The sequence below is a fragment of the Myxine glutinosa genome, chromosome 7 (genome assembly GCF_964187855.1).
Source record: "Myxine glutinosa chromosome 7, kmMyxGlut1.1, whole genome shotgun sequence".
NCBI lineage: Eukaryota > Metazoa > Chordata > Myxini > Myxiniformes > Myxinidae > Myxine > Myxine glutinosa.
In genome coordinates this window covers 150610668-150632334 of record NC_136267.1, presented here as the reverse complement: position 1 = coordinate 150632334, position 21667 = coordinate 150610668, and the positions used below count along the sequence as shown (strand labels likewise).

The 21667-nt window shown below is 39.1% G+C and overlaps 1 protein-coding gene across 2 annotated transcripts in view; it reads left to right on the top strand.

Annotated features, from left to right (window-relative positions):
• Positions 1–21667, top strand: part of LOC137431744 (voltage-gated inwardly rectifying potassium channel KCNH7) — a 559296-nt gene that overhangs the window by 447499 nt on the left and 90130 nt on the right. For both annotated transcript variants that reach the window (XM_078782422.1, XM_078782420.1), the window contains one exon: positions 21192–21620. In XM_078782422.1, the coding sequence (XP_078638548.1) occupies positions 21192–21620 (429 nt within the window). The remainder of the gene's footprint in view (positions 1–21191; positions 21621–21667) is intronic.

Genomic DNA, 21667 nt, shown 5'->3' with positions numbered 1-21667 from the left:
TAATATGGTATAAAATATCTTTGTATTGACATTAATTAATTATTTTCATATTCATCAACTGATCTAAAATGGCTGATTCTTCATTAAAACAATTGTTGTTTCCAGCCTTCTTGCCACCTAACAGCAATAACAGTCTATTAACTAATTGTGATGGATCATTTGGAAGAAAACTAACACCTGAACCAAGCCCTCTTAAAGCCTTAATAAAATGTTTCTCCTTTTCATTCTTCAAACCAGATTTCCCAGCAACAGAAACTCCATAATCAATTGAGTTTACTAAATCAATATATACCCTATCATCTTCACTTTGTGTATTCAACGTTTCATCAAAATAACTTCAACTATAGCAACCTTTCACTGGTATCCATCTTCTGTGAGAAGAAACATTAATCTAGAGGTTAATTTAATAGGTGGTCAGGCAGAACTTAAGAACATCAATTTATCATTAAATATCAATACCCTTTCTTTAACAAGATAGAACTGTGCTGGTTCTTCTGTTGGAATGAGACATGCTATAGTTTTTGAAACCGCTGAATATTCGTTGTTTCGAAGAGCTTGCACAACATAACATAATCAGGAGGTTGACTTACCTTTTTCAGTTGTTGAAATAATCCTTCATCATCATATTCGAATTCTCCTATATCCTCTAAATCTAGCTCTGTCATTTGACTAAAATCTTTGAACATTTGAAGTTTTCCAGGAGTATATTCCATCGTGGAAATTGTAGAGGGTTGTTCTCTTTGTTGGGAATTTTTAAAAAGCGGTTTAAAATTTTTCTCTGGTTTTCTTTCAACCGCTTCTTCACCCGTTAGTTTCTGTCTGTGTTTCTTCTTTATGTCTTCCTGTTGCTTTACAACTTTTGAAACTAACTCCTAATGTTCCTTAAACCTCCTTGCTCTTTCTTGTACATTCATTTTCTGTATTTATTTATTGAAAAATATCATTTACTGAATTGTAAAGGTCAATGGGGAAATTTTCCTTTTCGTTATCATTAAAGTAGATGTGTTCAAATAAATCCTTTTCTTCAAATATTTTATGAAATTATTTATTTGCATTAATACGAGTTGTAATTTCTTCTTCACTAATACGAGTATCTCTGCTTTTCATACATTGGCGTTGAGTTTCTTCATCAACATCAAAACCGAATGATAAAATCTTAACTCCATTACCACTCAGACGTTTCATAATTTGTTTCATTTCTTCTGGATTAGTTTCTAAAATCCCAAGACCACCAGATTTTAGTTTTTTTAACTCACTCTTACAATGTGCATATTTTGTCCTGCCAAGAGAGACCTCCTCAAATATTTGACCATCGTTCCTCAATCGCATATGTTCCTCCATTGAAATGTAGTAATAATTTTCACCTTCTACTTCTCCTGTCGCATTGCTCTGGTTGTTGTAGATACAATACGATCATAGAAGAACCACCTTTAGAGGCCATTTTTCCCTGCAGAGCAGGGGTTAGCCTTTTTTGGGCACCTTGGTCCCCTTTTTTGAAGCAATGTTTTATGGCCGGATGCCCTTCCTGCCGCCAACCCTGTTAGTCGCCTCTTGCAATACACAGGGAATTACCAGTGAACTAGTACTCAATTTGCCGACCTCGGAACGATGACAGGCTGAGTCAACCCCCCTGGCGTTAATTCAGTGATCAACCGGGATTCAAACCCAGGATCCTAGGATCCCAAGCCGGCACCCTAAACGCTAAGCCAACACCAGGCTGACAATACGAATCATAGGGTGTTAAAAAAAACAAAAAACTAACAGTCTTTTCATTTTTACTATTCAAGAACCTAGATTTATGAAAGTTTTTTCCTGAAGCAGATTTACCCACAAGATTAATAATAATAGTTGTCATTAAAGTATGTAATTATTTATAAATAAAAAATATATATCATTTAGTATCTCATCTTGTTTCACAACAATATATTTATATTTTGCAGTCGTGTGTTTCATATAATCCTCAAATTCCTTTTTACTACATAATGTAGAACAATTATTGTCTCTCCAAAAATTATTTACATCTATTGAATTTAACTTGAATAAAATAAAAGTATTGGCATTCTTTCTTATTGAGCGACGAGGGAGTTGAAAATATAATTGACTGAGATAATACAATTACAAGAAGAATGTCTCCCTCTTGTGTAGTAGCTATCTATAACCGTTTGGTTTCTCTCATTAACACAATTATCAAAGATAACGAGGTTCTTTTTTGATTAATCGAAATCTTGGGGTGAAAGTATATCATCCATATTATCACTCAGAATACAACTTATGGGTTTTGATTTCTTTTTACATTTCTGTGTATCACAAAATAGTTGTATTATCTATCTATAATTCCAGTAATCTCTGTATGTGTGTTTGTTTGTTTGTTTGTTTGTTTGTCTGTGACCGCTGTTTCTCGACAACCACGGGTCCGATATACTTTAAACTTGCCAGGTATATTGCTGGGGACCCGAGGATGTGCCTTTTCAAGGTTTCATATTAATCGGACAATTACTTACCGAGCTATGTCCAAAAAACGATTCAACCAATCAGAGAGCAGCGAGCTATCGCGTGTGCCGAACGTGGCGAACACACTCTGCCTCGGACGGCACATTTGAGAGCGTATTCATTTATTTCACGTTGGCAAACTATGTTGCCGCTATGTTGGCGTTAAACTATGTTTTAAAACTAATTAAAACCATTTCATGTAAATAGAGGGGGGGGGGGGGGATTGTCACTGTACTCACAAGCCGTTCGCCGTTCGCTTTGGCGTTGCGAATGGACCAAAACATTTCATGAACCAAACCATTTCATGTAAAGCGTTCGCCGTTCGCTTTGGCGTTGCGAATGGACCAAAACATTTCATGGACCAAACCATTTCATGTAAATAGAGGGGGGGGATATAATTTTAGATATATATATAGTACGGGCATGCCCTAGTATATTCAATGTGTAATCATTTAGTTTGTTTTGATGTTTAAATAAACCGATAATGTCTTCATTTTTAAGACCCGCATTAAAACCCTGTGAGAGTAGTTGATACTCAGGTTGAAAACTTGACTTCGTAAAAATTATTAAATTATCATAATCTAAAAAATTAGGACTAAGGAGCATCTTTAAAAGCAAACAGTTTTTTCCGCATCCGCTTGAACCAACTATTAGACATCTTAATGAATTTGGAAGATTTTTATTGTTGTTAAATTTTATCTTATTTTCCCAAATGGGTAAAAAATCATCTATATATATAAAAGAAAGTTTTTGTTTGTTTGTTTGTTTGTCTGTGTGCACTAATCTCCTGAACGGTGAAAGATAGGAGGAAACCTCGAATACAAAAAATGTCGGGATGGGCCCCGGGAAGGTTTTAGGCTAGGTGGCGAGGCCGGTCGAGGCCCACCTCGGCCGGGCTGGGCCCATTTCGCAATTAAAAGCTGAGCTGAATTATAGGAGTCAATCCTCTATGACCGCGAGTAAAAGCTGAATTATGGTAGTAAATTAATTCAAAAAGAACTTAAAATGTCGGGACAGGCCCCGGGAAAGTTATAGGCTAGGTGGCGAGGCCGGTCAAGGCGGCCTAGACCGGGCTGGGCCCATTTCGCAATTGAAAGCTGAGCTGAATTATAGTAGTCAATCTTCTACGGCCACGAGTAAAAGCTGAATTATGGTAGTAAATTCATTCAAAAAGAACCCGGGCAATGCCGGGTGCTTTCGGCTAGTTCATTTATATATTTGGAAAACAAGTAATCCAATTTTTACAGGCTTTTTGAGAAACTCTATGTTTTATCCTGAGTACAGGTTTAATTTTAAGCTAATCCATTATTTTACTTATATAATATCTTGTGTTTATATTTCCCTGAAAAATGACAATCGTGAATAGCAAATCACATCAATCCTTGAAACATTACCCTAATTTTATCAATCTCTTACATTGTAAGGAAAGGTGTATTGTCACTCTCATACTTACCATTCATTTATCTTATTGATCTTGAAAAGTAATTCATTTTTGGTGTAATTTTAAAATAGTTATGTTTCTTTTTATATTTTTTATCATCATTAATTAAAAGATAATCACAGAATAAACATTATTTATGGGCTTTTGACTCTGCGTTTAATCCCACTCTATCACAAGCCGGACAATTCTCTAATTTATCATATGGAGTATCAGGGAATTCAAAAGGCTCAACATCTGGTATATCATTTAGATTCATCATATTTTTACATAGTAAAACTTTATTTCAAATAAATTTCATCTTCACTATAATCATTGCTTTCATAATCATCATCTATAAAACTACTTTCATAACTATAGTTTGAACACAAACTCTCAGTATCATAACTGTCTTCTGTTCCAATAGAGATACTATCATCACTGTCATAATTCCAAAAATCTTCACTTGAATAATGACTCGTATTTAATTAGTAAAAAAAAACATTACCATCTATATCCATTTTTTTTTTCATTAACAGATTCAACTACTCCTTTTCTATATTAAAGGTAATTTTAAAATGGTCCTTAACTACTACTGAATTTTAAAATGGTTCTCATTTCATCAAGATTTACATCTTTAGGGTTGTTAAAAAAATACAAATTTCTCCATGCTTATTATTAATGGTTTTATCTTCTCTTTCTAAAGCTTCATCCACAAGGGTTTTCTTTTCTGATACTTTTACATTTTTCATTGCTTTTTCCAGCTTAAAATAGATTGCTAAAAGTAGAGATGAAACTTTTGTTAGAGCTACTTTAATTTATGGTCCTCCAGATATATTAAAAGCCCTTCCACTGAAGAAAATTGAAGAACTCATATTATCACTCATAATTGGTTTATCCAGTAGTTGTTATACTTATCTTTGTTCAATTTGACATATTTCTCAGTATCTTTTACAAATACAAATGTAGAGATTGAGTGAAACTTCTATTTTGTGTCTTGGTACATTGTATTTATTAAGTAAAAAAAATTAACCTCCTACAAAGAGACTACCTAAAATAAGTGGTTTTCAACGAGATTTTCATCAAGAAAATTTGATTTTAAGCAAAAAAGTATCTATAAATTACCACGAGATTTTCATCAAGTTTTTTACTATATAAATATGGTGAATACAACATATTGCGACGTTTGTAATCGTGAATATCATAAGCATGGTTTGGCATGCCATCTAAAAACAAAAAAGCAGAGACGAAATGCTGGAGAACTGCCTCCAGAGTCTAATGTTATACACTGTGATGTCTGCTCTAAGGATGTCTCAAAGGTCTGTTATAACATACACTTTACAACAAAAAAGGTTAGACGAAATGTTGGAGAACTGCCTCTGGCGTCTAATGTTATACACTGTGATGTCTGTAATAAGGACATTAAAAAGTGAGGCTTTAAGTCTCATCTTGAATCACGCAAAAATAAGACTATGTTTGGATACTCAATTGAAAAGATGATAATGCCTTTAAAGGACATATAAATATAAGGACCTTTCGATTTGAAGACCATAGTCTAGTAGGAAGACTAGGTCCCCCTGCACCCCCCGGAGATATACTTCTAATCAGTGTTTCTAGATTGGAAAAAATGTGTAGAAAATGACTAGCTATGGCCCCAAGCTGAAAAAATGTCCCACATACCATTTTTATGCAAATTACTGCTGCAAATTTTATGCAAAATTATGCAAATTTTATGCAAATTTTTGATGAGGAGTAGAGTTGAGGGGTCTTTGAGGGCTTCATCGAGGTGCTCTCGGTTGCAAGACTGGGTCATTCTGAGAAGCACAGCAGGGTCAGAGATCATGATGTTCTCCTCCTCAGTGAATCTCTCCATCAACAGCCTCTCCATTGCCTCACACACTGTTTTGAGGCAAAAGAGGGACTTTGCGTAGGCCTTTCCACTGAGAACACCTTTGAGAGATCCACTTGTTACTAGTTGTGCCTCAAAGAGAATCTCTGCATATCCAGAACCACTCATCTTGTGTCCAGTGAGCATCCCGATGTAGTTCATGGATGTGTGGAAGGGTCCAATCGTTACTACATGACTAGCAAATTCATTTGGCCAGCGCCAGATGATGGGAAGGGCTTTCATGCAGACACCCAGATCAAATGTATTCAGGACCCATCTCTGACCCACCTCAGCAGTTGCTGCCTCGGAACGCTTCAGTAGCTCACGAACAACTGCGTTGTCTGTGATCGGTTGGTGGATAGGCGTGCAGTAGTCGACTGTTGATTTGCTGGGTGGGGGAGAACCAGTTGCAGAGGTGAAACCCCCTAGCCCAGGCACAGGCTGCAGGCCATTGCCATGCCATGCAGGCACCAGGCACAGACCGATCACAGACAACGCAGTTGTTCGTGAGCTACTGAAGCGTTCCGAGGCAGCAACTGCTGAGGTGGGTCAGAGATGGGTCCTGAATACATTTGATCTGGGTGTCTGCATGAAAGCCCTTCCCATCATCTGGCGCTGGCCAAATGAATTTGCTAGTCATGTAGTAACGATTGGACCCTTCCACACATCCATGAACTACATCGGGATGCTCACTGGACACAAGATGCGTGGTTCTGGATATGCAGAGATTCTCTTTGAGGCACAACTAGTAACAAGTGGATCTCTCAAAGGTGTTCTCAGTGGAAAGGCCTACGCAAAGTCCCTCTTTTGCCTCAAAACAGTGTGTGAGGCAATGGAGAGGCTGTTGATGGAGAGATTCACTGAGGAGGAGAACATCATGATCTCTGACCCTGCTGTGCTTCTCAGAATGACCCAGTCTTGCAACCGAGAGCACCTCGATGAAGCCCTCAAAGACCCCTCAACTCTACTCCTCATCAAAAATTTGCATAAAATTTGCATAATTTTGCATAAAATTTGCAGCAGTAATTTGCATAAAAATGGTATGTGGGACATTTTTTCAGCTTGGGGCCATAGCTAGTCATTTTCTACACATTTTTTCCAATCTAGAAACACTGATTAGAAGTATATCTCCGGGGGGTGCAGGGGGACCTAGTCTTCCTACTAGACTACCAGGACCATCTTCAATAGGCGAGGCAATTGATATGATTAAACCAAGTGTTGAAATTCTAATTTAAAAAACACATTAAGTGAAATGAATACTTTTAAGTTTTATATGGGAGTAAAAATGAATATGGTAAGAAAAGGTGATGAAGAAACTCCCTATATGAGAACAGACCCTCACTTTATCACATCATTCAAAGATTTCTTAGTTTGTGATGTTTATGATGAACTCCAAAGACAAGAACTGGATGTTGATAACATTGTGGTAGGTAGTGGATTTAGCATTAGTAAAATCATTTTCCTGGATATACACATATTGAAATCAGACCTTCTTCATGCTTCTTCTTACAGTCACGTGAAAAAGTAAGTGCACCCCATGTAAAGTTTTGACTTTTTCGACATATTTCAACATACAGCTATTTGATCTTTATTTCAACAATATTGATAGATAAAGGTGATATAATATAAGAAATATCATGAAACATTTACATTTGGTTGTCCATTGTATAATTTTAATAAACATAAATGCAAATACATAAAAAACATAAATGCAAATACATATACAGTCACGTGAAAAAGTAAGTACACCCCATGTAAAGTTTTGACTTTTTCAACATATTTCAACATACAGCTATTTGATCTTCATTTCAACAACATTGAAAGATAAAGGTGATATAATATAACAAATATCATGAAACATTTACATTTTGTAGTCCATTGTATAATTTAAATAAACATAATTGCAAATTTCACATGTGGAAAAAGTAAGTACACCCTTGGCTTAACGTTTAAGGTGGCTGACTTAAGATCTCAGGGGTCCTAAGTTCAAGCTCCTGTCATGCCATTAAATGAATACAACATTGGTTCAATCCCTGGTGGTATTGCCCCCTTTGGCAGAAACAACCTCAAGTAGGGGTTTCTTATAACTGTCTACCAGTCTCTGACATCGACTGGGAGAAATATTTGCCCACTCCAACATGCAGAATTCTTTCAGGTGTGCGATGTTTGAGGGGATTCTTGCATGCACAGCTCGTTTCAAATCCCCCCACAACATCTCGATGGGATTTAGATCCGGGCTTTGACTTGGCCATTCCAGAACCCTCCATTTCTTTCTTTTCAGCCATTCCTTGGTGGATTTACTGGTATGCTTAAGGTCATTGTCATGTTGCAAGGTCCACCTTCGGTTGAGCTTCAATTTTCCGACAGATGGCCTCACATTATCCTGAAGCACCCTCTGGTACAATGAAGAATTCATAGTGGATTCTATGATGGTGAGCTGCCCAGGCCCTGATGCAGCAAAGCTGCCCCAAACATAATATTTACACCACCATGCTTTACAGTTGGTATCAGGTTCTTGTGGTCAAATGCTGTCTTTGGTTTTCGCCAAACATGTCTTCTGGTACTGTGGCCAAATAGCTCTACCTTTGACTCATCTGTCTGGAGCACATTGTTCCAGAAGTGCTGGTCTTTTCCTTGGTGTTCATTGGCAAACTTTAGTCTTGCCCTGATGTTCTTCCTGGACAGCAAAGGTTTCCTCCTGGCACACCTCCCATGTAGATCAAATTTGTGCAGCCTCTTTCTAATGGTAGACTCATGCACTTTGACATCAACAGTGGCAAGAGCTACCTGTATGTCGCGTTATGACATTCTGGGGTTCTTAGAGACTTCTTTCAGCATCTTGCTGTCTGCTCTTGGGCTAAACTTGCTGGGGCGGCCTGTCCCAAACAAGTTGGCAGTTGTTTGGAATCTTCTCCACTTGTAGATGATCTTCCGGACAGTCGAATGATTGATTTCAAATTGTTTGGAGTTCTTTTAAATCCCTTCCCAGACTTGTAGGCATCTATAACCTTCTTTCTGAAGGCCTCAGAGAGCTCTTTTCATCTAGGCATGGTGACGCTTCAAACTTCAAAAACATGGTGACACTTCAAAAACAAAGAGCAAACCAAACTAAATGTTTGAGGTTTAAATAAGACAGGTTCTTCCAAGATCCTCTCTGACGATGTTCTAATCATTTGCACCTGAGATGGTGTACCTGATTCTAATTTTAGGTATTTGAAGTAGTGATAAATGTAGGGGTGTACTTACTTTTTCCACATGCGAAATTTGCATTTATGTTTATTTAAATTATACAATGGACTACAAAATGTAAACGTTTCATGATATTTGTTATATTATATCACCTTCATCTATCAATATTGTTGAAATGAAGATCAAATAGCTGTATGTTGAAATATGTTGAAAAAGTCAAAACTTTACATGGGGTACACTTACTTTTTCACGTGACTGTATATAGTATATATATAAGAAGTTATCAACATCAATTATATACGGAGGAGATAAATAAAAAGGCAGTCGGGGCTTTTGATGGTAAGAGGTTTATTTTAAATAATGGAATTGATAGCTTCCCTTACGGATATAAGTGTTTAAGCAATAAGATAAGTATAAGTGTTAAGCAATAAGATAAGTATAAGTGTTTAGATAAATATAAGAGTTAAGATAAACATAAGTGATAAGATTAAAAAAAGGAGGGGATGACATTCTTGGGGTATTGAAATCTTGCGGATGGAAGGAATTGGAGGATAAAATCTAATTGAAAATCCAGTGAGTCAATAAATTGACCATAATTTTCTCCATTGACTTCAATGTTAAATTTTAGTGTGCTTCAGGTCCCCCATTATTCTACTACTTATATCAAAGAAACAGTTTCAAACGGAGCACCTCGCTCACCGCCATTGGAGCATTTAAATTGCATCAGATGTGGTAATAAATATGAATTGTCGCTCCCAGCTTGCCGGCTCGATGACAGAAGAGGCCATTTGCATTTTTGCCCTCTCCATCCCTACCACATTTAGAATCACATGCGCACGGATAACTTGCTCGTATTATGAACACATAGTTGATAAAATACATTGTTGATTTTGTCCACCGATATTAGCCTTGACAGAGACTGTTTTTTTTTGTTTTTTTTTATTCTGATGGAGCCACAAAAAATGCTGAAAAAGGACAGAAACAAGTTTCAAATGCAAAGAAGGGTGAATAAAAAGTTCACAGTTGTCTAAGTAGACTGTGGGACATAAAGTCGTGTTTAATTATCGCTCGTGGGCCTCCATTCCTTCCTAATGACAAGTGCCAGCCTTACTTTCATACGAGCCCTCCAGAGATTTGCACTGTTATGTATGAATCACACCAAGGACTTCGAGCATAAGGAGGGAGTAAATTATTGAGTGTACTTTGGCCCAGAAATTACCGATGCTCTCTGTATTCGCTGCCGGCTCCTCTGCATGATACGCTGCCATTTTCCAGACATTCACTGGTCTGACATTTTCATTGCAAAGTGAACCTCTGACTTTGAAAGTACACTACACGTTATCCTCAATTAATTACCTCCCCCATATCCTGTCTGCTATGTTAATTTTTAATAAGCTAATTGACATATTGTTTAAGGCATAGAAATATATGCTTACGTACAGGGGTGTCGAGAGGGGGGTTTAGGGGGTCGCTGCCTCGGGGCCCGGGGTCCGTTGAGGGGCCCGAGCTTCTCCTGTAATTTTTTTTAAACAGTACAGTGAAACCCCTCAACGGCTCATCCTCATTGCCTCATCATTACATTTAAACCCAGAAGCTGATTTTCCTTTCTTGCCAGAAACGAAACAACATTTATCGCTGTCAATGGTACAGTTTCAAACTTTACAGAAAATGGTTAACCAGAAATGTGCGTTACAAAGAAATGGGTTTGTATTCTCTTTGTCCAAAAAAATATTAACCATCGTCTCACGTATTTTTTTGCCAATGTCATGGAGAAATAGTGTTCAACATTCGAGGGTGCGAATTGACTCGATCAGTCCAAACGTCCCACTATCTCCTTTATTTTCGCTCATAAAGCTAAATAAAAGTGACCATTTGTTTTTTTTAAGTTTTTCATTAAAGAAAGTTCCTTAAAAAGTTATAAAAGAGAGAAAGGGTGCCCCGAGGTTGTTTGCCTCGGGGCCCGGGCTGGCCCTCGATGCTCCTGCTTCCGTAAATGTGAAAGTGGAAATTTTTAATTTTAAGAAAGCAGGTTTATTTATTGTTAGTTTATTTAATTGTTAATTTTTAATTGTTAATTATTAATTTTAATTAATTTTAATTTTAATTAATTTAAGTTAATTTTAATTGTTAATTTTTAAATTGTTAATTTATTGTTGTTAGTTTTATTTAAAGTAGTTTTATTGAGATTGTTTCGGTTCAAGGTTAAATTCCTAAACAATAACTTTGTAAAAGAACTAAAAAGTTGATTTACTTGTATCATCAGGTAAAAATTTCTGTAATACCTTTCTCCTCATCACACACAAATATGTACACATTTATCGGTGGCGGAGGCAATGTTTTTGCATCTGTCTGTCTTTTTGTCTGTGAGCAGGATATTTCAAAAAGTTGTGGATGGATTCAGAGGAAATTTGGTGGACAGATTGTATGTTTGACAAGGACGAAATGATTAGATTTTGGTGAAGACCCGATCTGGATACGAAAATTTTAAAATGGATTCTTCACCATTGACAGATAGGGCCAAAAACAATATATAGCCCGATATCTCAAAAAGTTGTAGACGAGTTATGACAAAACTTGGTGGATGAGTTGGCTAGGTAACAAGACCAAGGTGATTAGATGTTGGTGCAGGTCCGGATCGAGATCTGGCTATCAGTATGATAAAACACAAAATCTAAAATGCTTATCCCTGCTTAGGTATGCGCTCTACTGAGTGTCTGTTCGAGTTTACTTATTGGGTTTGCCTACCCTAATGCTCTGTGCTCTTGATGGTGGGATCCCTGGTGCAAATCCCATCAATTTACAGTGTTGACGATAAAAGGCTATTGTCAGTTGCTATCCATTGTCTACTAATGTCCTTGTAATTCATGTTAAAATAATAATGATATCTCATTCTGTCTTTGTCGTCATATATGTCATTTGTGCACAAGCTCAACTATATGAGCCACAGACCAGTGTTTTACAAAATTATTTAACTCGCGTTTCTTAAAAAGAAAAACTGCACAAACGTCAAATCAAATTGTCAGACCAACTATACGAGTGCAAAATGTGCATAATGTTGGGATTAAGATTGCTTTGAAATGCATACGAATAATGTGCAAAATTAAAGCTTTGTTACAGCTTTCAGACATTTTAATTTCCATTGTTAGCTTCACATGAGCATCAAGAAATGTCCCAGTGACATTGACACTGCTTTTTTGTCAAATGTGCAATGTGCCAAATATGCCGACTGGGACCACTTATCCACATGTATTAAGGTAACAATGCTGACAGACTCGGTCAGAGGATCAATTAATTTTCAAGGCTAGGTAAGAGTTGAGAATTATTTGGAAGAGATGGAGATAGGTGCCTGTTTGAGGACCATATATTTATTACATATGCACAAGGGGTAGGACAAGAGGTCAAATTTTACTGTTTTTGCCAAGCAATGATTAATTAATTATCATATGTCCTTTGCATGTTTTATAGGAGCTTGTTGTTTGGCTTAACGTTTAAGGTGGCTGACTTAAGATATCAGGGGTCCTAAGTTCAAGCTCCTGTCATGCCATTAATATTAATACAACATTGGTTCATTCAGCTGATCATCCTTCTGAGGTCAGCAAAATGAGCACTGCTTACTGGGTATAATGAGTCTTTTTTTTATATTTATGTTGGAGGCTCCAGGCACGGACTATGTAGCCTTCATCGAGGTCAGGCCTTAAATAGAAGAGAAGAAAAGTTTATGATAAAAAGTGTGTGATGTTCGTTTGTGAGAAAGAGAGATTGAAGCTAGCCCGGTAGCGATAGTTTGAGTGAGACAGAAAGTAAAACCAGCAATCATGACATGGAGAGTGTAAGATCGTTCCGGGCACCACTTTAACGCTCCGAAGTCAGGACGGTAGTACTATCCTGGGCGGTTGCTGTCTACAACCTACTACCTCAGAGGTAGTATCTTGGTTTCAATCTTGGTTTCATCAGACCACAGAATCTTGTTTCTCACAGTCTGAGAGTCCTTTAGGTGCTTTTTTGCAAACTCCAAGTGGGCTTTCATGTGTCTTTCACTGAGGAGATGCTTCCGTCTGGCCACTCTGCCATAAAGCCCAGATCGGTGGAATGTTGCAGTGATAAACTACAAATATGAAGTATAAAGTGATAGACTAGTATAAAGTGATTATATATATAAACTACCGGTCAAAAGTTTTAGAACACCTCAATTTTTCCAGTTTTTATTGAAATTTAAGCAATTCATTAAGTTCTGTGAATAACCTTAAATGGAACAACGGTAAGCAGTAAACTGCTCGAGGTTTAAAAAATTTTAGGTTAGCAAAAACGGGAAAATAATGTAAATTGCACAGTTATATTGTAAAAAAAAAAAAGGCCTTCTTCAGGGAACAAGTAATGGGTTAACAACTTACAGCTGTTCTGCAGCAATGTAAGTAAATTAAGCCTTGAAAGTTGATGCAAACAATTCCTACAGGTGTCCCAACCTCTGCTGATTACTTGATTACAAACCCCCTGTCTGTATAAAAGCAGTATTGGAACTAACGGTTATTACACCCTCTGAAGCATTATTTGGACAATATTGCACTACAGGAAGTAGTATATTGGAAACTGGAGGAAACTCTGACAGGAAGAGGTCTGGCAGACCCAAAGCCACAACAGAATCAGAAGACAAGTTTCTGAGAATCAACAGCTTGCGTGATAGGCGGCTCACAGGACAACAGCTTCAAGCACAGCTTAACACTGGTCGAAGTAAGCAAGTCTCAGTTTCAACTGTGAAGAGAAGACTTTGAGCTACAGGTTTGACAGGTTGAGTGGCAGTAAGAAAGCCATTGCTAAGATGGAAAAATAAGAAAAAGAGGCTTACCTGGGCCATGAAGCACCACCGCCAGTGGACTAATGAAGACTGGAAGAAGGTCTTATGGACCGATGAATCAAAATTTGAAATATTTGGTTCATCACGCAGGGTTTTTGTACGCCGTCGAGGAGACGAATGGATGGTTCCTCAGTGTGTGACACCAACTGTCAAACATGGAGGAGGAAGCGTGATGGTCTGGGGCTCTTTTGCTGGATCCAGAGTCGGCGACTTGCACAGAGTGACTGGCACCCTGAACCAAAAGGGCTACCACAGCATTATGCAGCGCCATGCAATACCCTCTGGTATACGCCTAGTTGGTCAGGGGTTCATCCTACAGCAAGATAATGACCCAAAACACACCTCCAGGCTATGTCAAAACTACCTTCGAGGAAAAGAACAAGACGGTAGGCTTCAAATCATGGAATGGCCAGCACAGTCTCCAGACCTAAACCCCATCGAGCTGGTTTGGGATGAACTGGACAGAAGGGTGAAAGCAAAGCAACCTTCAAGTGCAACACATTTGTGGGAACTTCTGCAGCAGTGTTGGGAAGAACTTCCCGAACAATATTTGATTTCTATTGTAGAAAGAATGCCACGAGTGTGTTCGGCGGTTTTATCTGCAAAAGGTGGCGACTTTGCTGAGTCAAAAATTTCAAATTAAATTTTGTTAAACAAAATGATTCTATGATTTCTTTTTATCTCCAATTGTTTATTTGTTCTATTCTTAATTTCAGAGTACATCGAGACATTAAACTGCGTAAATTTCAATAAAAACTGGAAAATTGAGGTGTTCTAAAACTTTTGACCTATATTGTGAAGAACAGATTTTGGGGTCAGGAGGTCCAAGGTGTATATGTTGTGGTTATTATTGCAAATGTTGTGGCTTTCATCCAGGGCATCATTGCAAATGATAACCAGGCAAAGAAGTTACTGCAATTTTATTACAATGAACCTCTCCAAATTATACACACAACGTCCTTTACCTTGATCTCCAAGAACCAATATATTTTCCCCAAAGAGGAAGGATGTTTAAATATGGCTTAATACCAATTGCATTTGTTGTGTCAAGATAGATTTGATCTCAAGATGACAAGGCCTTTGCATCTTTTGAACTCGAATTTAATTCACTAATGTTGCTTGACCAAATTAAGAAAAGGGCTGCACAGGAATGAATTTCAACAACTAATTACTTTGTGCAACATGATCATGTGGAGCTAGCTAGCTAGCTTCCTGCTGAATGTTTAATTGATGCTAAAATTGAAGTGTTAAAGTGACATTTTAAAATCAAATCTACAATTTGTTTATAAGAAGCACAATTATTGCAAAAAAAAAAAAAAAAGTGTAATTGCTGGAAGACTTGCTTTGACATCTCTGACTGAATGAGACAGGGATTAACTATGTGAAACACGAAAAGAGCTATCTACCTGTTGACATCATGATGCCATAGGTGTTCTAAGCATCCCTGATGCAACATACCATTGACTTTACACTCATTTATTAATGAAGTATTTTGAACTTTTGACTGCATCCTTTGACTGCACTGAACCTTTTTCCCTCGTGGTCCCCCTGTGCTGTCTTTCCCTCGCGGTCCCCCTGTGCTGTCTTTCCCTCGCGGTCCCCCTGTGCTGTCTTTCCCTCGCGGTCCCCCTGTGCTGTCTTTCCCTCGTGGCTGTCAGCTCTTTCACGAGCCTCGATTCAGTATACAAAAAATAATAATAAAAAAATCTTCAATTGATATTCAAATACACTGTTGTCATTCAATCAGAACATGACCATGTGACAACGATATGGATTTGTAATCATGTTCTATCTGCTTTCTGATTCACATTCATGTTCTCAACCAACATTTGCAATCGCCCATTCTCGACTAAGATGTATTTTTTATGATGTTTTCGGGTTGCCCATCCGGCTGTCTGGCCGTCCTTCCGGGCGTCTGTGATAGTTTTTTGTTACCGCAATAACTTCAGAACGGCTGAAGGGATCTAAGTCAAACTTGGTGCAGGTATGTATAATGATGTTAAAGATGAACTGATTAGATTTTTGGGTCAGGAGGTCTAAGGTCAGAGGTCGCATTAAGTAAAAATTATGTTATCGAGTTAAATTATGAACTAGTGATGGGATTTTGACCAAACCTAGTATAACTAGAAAGGCACTTGGAATAGAGAGCATACCTCCATCAGGATGAACAGTTTATGTTTTGTATCCCACTGATCGGTCGGATCTGGATCTGGGCCTGAACCAAAATCTAATCGGCTTGTTCTTGTCATTTACCCAACTCATCCTCCAAGTTTTGTCATAAGTCATCCAAAACTTTTTGAAATATCATGCTACATATAGTTTTTGGCCTGATCACTCAATGGTGAAGAATCACTTAATTTTTTTTCTTCTCGTATCTGAATTCAGATTTGGATCTTCACCAAAATCTAATCGATTTGCCGTTGTCACACAACCAATCTGTCCACCAAGTTTCATCAGAATCCGTCCGCAACTTTTTGAGATATCATGCTATATGTCGTTTTTGCCCTGCCTCTCAATGGTGAAGAATCACTTAAAAATTCTCGGATCCAGATCCGGATTTGAATCTTCGCCAAAATCGAATAATTTCGTCCTTGTCACACATCCAACCATTCACAACTTTTTGAGATTTCCTGTTCACAGACAAATAAACAAACAGACAAATATACAGGGGTGAAAACATAACTCCATCCACCTTTGGTGGCAGAGGTATATATATATATATATATATATATATATATATATATATATATATATTGTTACAGACGCGGTTTTGGATGTTAGTTTACCGAGCGGTTTGGTATGACCGCGTCTGCACAGTTTACCCGATTCCACTCGAACGTTGGCCAAATCGCGCTATGCTAAATCAATTAAGGAAAGGACACAACGGCTGGGATTAAATGACACGACACCAGGGGTACAGTTCTCAAGACCTCCGGAGGAGGTTATAATATTTGTATGCAGAACGTTTTAGATTACACGGACAAGAGGTACAGCATAGGAAGGTGGGCACTTAAATACGGTCTTATCTTAGCCCCGACAGACCACAGATAAACGGGACAAGACTGACTCACACAGGGATTGATGGCAAGGAGGGGCAGGTAGTCGCTGGACAGCACAAGGTGCACCTTGGCTCAGGGACAGGATAGCGCGGTCCAAAAGATGCAGGGAGGTATCGTCGCGCTGGAGGTGGCGTCTGGTTCTCTTCAAGCTGGGGGCGCATCTTACGTCACCTCCGGTAAGTGGCTGCCTATATCCAGCGGGGAGTGACACGCCCTCAGCTCGTTAGCTCCGCCCCAGATGGAATCGGTCTGCCGCTTCCATTGGGTGCGGGGGTTACCGGGCTCCGCCCTTGACGAGGAGCTGACAGGGAGCCCCTATTTGGTAACCCCGTCGAGCACATGGGCAATGGCGGCTAACCAAGCCGGAGTGAGGACGCACACTCCCCGCGCGCTGTTGTTGTAGTTGTTGTTGTTGTTGTTTCATGAGGAAGATGGGAGGAGGTATGGGGAGGTCCTAAACTCACTACTGGTGCCATACAATCACATTCTGGTGCAACGAAGAGTCAGAATTAATGGAAACGAGTCCTTAACTGACATAGACTAAGAATAACTAGCAAGATGTCCTATAGTTGTCTACGTGAGATGCGGTGAACCTGGGCACGACATTTAATGGGGGAAAAAGGGGAAGGTCGGTTCTACAGAGTGTTGTTTACAGACAATGGGACTAGGGAATGGGGGATTGGGGACAGTTGGGGAGTATTGGGGAAATAGGGGAATATTTACAAGCGGATATGGATGGAGGCCAAATCCCATATCCGCAACAATATATATATATATATATATATATATATATATATATATATATATATATATATATATATATATATATATATATATTATGATGTGAAGATGAACTGATTAAATTTCAGCGTCAAAGGTCAGAGGTCATGTCAGGTAAAAATGTGATACTTGAGAAGAGCTGAAGGGATTTAAATCAAACTTGGTACAAGTATGTATAATGATGTAATAATGTGGGTGGAGGCATCAGTTGATGTCGCGACGCCGAAGATTTCCGCTCTAGTTTATGTTTTGTATCTCTCCTCATGGGTGACCGGAATGGCAGTATGGTAGTAGATTCACAGAAGGCCAGAAAATAAAAGGAAGCTGGGAGACAAAGACATTCATGTGACTTGCAGAAGGGAAAGGGGTGGGAGAGGGGAGATGAAGAATTTTGGAGACAAAGGGATGAGAATGTCGGAGGAGTAAGGCCAGAAGTGAAACAGAAAACTGAGTGTGCACCAAAACTACCCTGACATGCCAACAACACAGAGAGACTTGGTCTTCATCACCTCCAGGGAATCAAGATGGAAAGTAGCTACATCATGTAGATTGGGGAAACAAACTGCATGATACTTCAGATGAAGGTTTTATTTATACTATGAATTCTGAACTGCTGAAAATTGACGATTTTATGTGATGCTGACCTTTGACCTTTTGATCTTTTAACCAAATTATTAATTTACCTTCTCCATATTCTCATAATAAAGCTTTTCTGAAACATTGATGACAAAACTCAAATGGTGAATTAAAATTTCAGGTCATCTGGATGAAAAGTGATGATCTTATGTGATGCTGACCTTTAACCTTTTGACCTTTTGACAAAATTATTAATTTGCCTTCTCCATATTATCATAATAAAGCTTTTGTGAAAATTTGATGATAATAGCTTAAATGGTTAAAAAAAAGTTATGGCCTGGACAGACAGACACACACGAACACACACACAGAGTGATTACAAAACCCCGTCTCCTGTTGCGCAGAGGATGGGATAATAAAGTCTGTTCTAACAAAACTCTGTGTTAACAAGATATTGAGTTAAGATGCCATCAAGTGAAACCTGATGTTTTTACTTACAGAGAAAACTGATAATCATTCAAGGAGGTCAACTGAATACTATTAGAAGACAAGTGGAAAAGTGAAAATGGATCAGGTTGAAAGCTTGAGAGATGGCCCTCATTTATTGTTTGAAAATTAGTGCATCCATCAATTGTTGGGCTAATATACGCAACATGCATGGTATAATATCTGGGAAAGAAGCAGAAGTGATGATGAGCTATTAGAGAGTTGGAGAAAATATTTTCCTGTCCGTCGCCGATGAAGACCGGCCTCAGACAAATAACCGAAATGAGCTTTCAAACCTTGGCGGGATTGTCTTTGGCGCACGCGGGAAAGGCCCGAAGCCTTGTCTAGTCGGGAACACACGGGGTTAAACCGAGCCCCACAGACACAGAAACACGACACCATTGAAAATGTACAACAAATCAATTTATTAAAATGAAGCATGGAATAAAAAATATAAACGTTGTGGTAAAACTACTATCTAAACGAGATGTCTGTACTCAGACTCATATACAAACAAGGGGAAAAGATAAATAAAAATAACTTCCCTCACTGTAGGGCTGACCCTCAGCTCTGGCCCCAAAGTGCGTCGCGGGTGCTTTGGTCGTTGCTGCTGGTGTAGCCGCTTGTGCGGGATGCGCCCTGATAATGGCGCCGAACCTGCGCGTCAGAAAATGCCCAGGCACGAGCACGCGCTCAACCAGCCCTTCCTCGCTTCCACCGCCAAGTACAATGCGGCCCCAGCTCCCCTGAAAGACACCACAGTCCAACATCACCCCCCTCCTCCAACGTTGCAAAAACTCTACAATGCTCCGAAGGTTCTCTGCACGAGCACACACGGCAGGAGGGATCATTTGCCACACAACCAGGACCAGAAGAGAGAGAGAGAGACAAAGATGGCAAGGCGGCATCTTTATTTCCTCCAGCTCTCGAATGTTTGACTGCTCACATCACTCTCTGTCCAATCACTGAGCATTACTCAATCATCCCATCGCGCCTCCACCAATCACGAAGGCCGGGGCATGGCCTCCTTGTTATGAGTCATCGGGGAGCAGAGTCTAATCTCTGTTCAGGAATGTTCGGATGACGTAGGACTTTACTTGCAGATTGGCAAATGGGCAAGGTCTGTCAGACCTGGCGGCGTGGTGAGCGAATGAGTCCATTGCCTGGCCGGCTGAGTTTTACAGGAACACTAGCCGAAAGCACCCGGCGTTGCCTGGGTTCTTTTTGAATGAATTTAATACTATAATTCAGCTTTTACTCGCAGCCGTAGAAGATCGACCACTATAATTCAGCTCAGCTTTTAATTGCGAAATGGGCCCATGCCCGACCGAAGCGGCCTCGACCGGCCTCGCCACCGAGCCATTAACCTTCCCAGGGCCCGTCCCGACAGTTTTCGTTCTTTTTGAATGAATTTACTACTATAATTCAGCTTTTACTCGCGGCCGTAGAAGATTGACTACGATAATTCAGCTCGGCTTTTAATTGCGAAATGGGCCTAGCTCAGCCGAAACGGCCTCAACCGGCCTCAGCACCTAGCATATAACCTTCCCCTGGCCTGTCCCGACATTTTTAGTTCTTTTTGAATTAATTTACTACTATAATTCAGCTTTTACTCGCGGCCGTAGAAGATTGACTACGATCATTCAGCTCAGCTTTTAATTGCGAAATGGGCCCAGCCCGGCCGAGGAGGGCCTCGACCGGCCTCGCCACCTAGCCTATAACCTTCCCGGGGCCCGTCCCGACATTTTTGTTTTTGAGGTTTCCTCTTATCTTTCACCGTTCAGGAGATTAGCGCATGCAGACAAACAAACAAACAAGCAAAAACTTTATATATATATATATATATATATATATATATATATATATATATATATATATATATATATATATATATATATATATATATATATATATATAGATAGATTAGGGAAAAATCACAGGGAGGCAAGCACGTACAGGGGAATTTAACCTTACAGGCCCCACCTAGATAGCACAACTCCACTCCTCCGTGACACCTAAACACTTAACCGGACATTCGACCATACTTAGATACATCGAGAAGGCTTCTTCTTCTTCGCGACACTCGGAGCATGCTAATTTATACAATTCTGACTTTCCTAAGGTATTTCATCTCCAACCCCCCACAAACGTAACAATATGCAGTACATCCATACTGACAATTACCTATTAATTGTAAGTTATACACACTTGCTTCTATATGTACAACAACACAATATAAAGGGGAGAATTGAGATATAGCAGGAAATGGGGAATATAATGAATGTCAATTTTCCAGTAAAATTCCTTCTCCTTCAATGCACTAAGGTTTCACCTCACTGGGAATGATAGCATCTGTCTACATCTCAAAGTATGCTTGTGTGAGAGTAAAGATTGCTCGGTGCACATCCTTTTTTTAATACCTTTTCTGACATTCTTCCTTCTTGTCCCTTACAGGTTCTATCATTGGGAGCAGATGTGCTTCCCGAGTACAAGCTGCAAACCCCTCGCATTCACAAATGGACGATCTTGCACTATAGCCCTTTCAAGGCCGTGTGGGACTGGCTCATTTTGTTACTTGTGATCTACACTGCCATCTTCACTCCTTACTCAGCAGCTTTTTTACTGAGTGATCAGCAAGTCGAGCAGCAACGTCAAAATTGTGGATACACCTGCAACCCACTTAATATTGTGGACCTCATTGTGGACATCATGTTTCTCATTGATATTATCATCAACTTCCGCACCACTTATGTAAATAAGAACGAGGAGGTGGTCAGCCATCCAGGAAAGATTGCCATACAGTACTTCAAAGGATGGTTTCTCATTGACATGGTGGCTGCGATTCCTTTCGACCTTCTTATCTTTGGATCCAGCTCAGGAGAGGTGAGCCACCAAAGAACAATATTTAAATTATCCCATAGCCGTTAAGC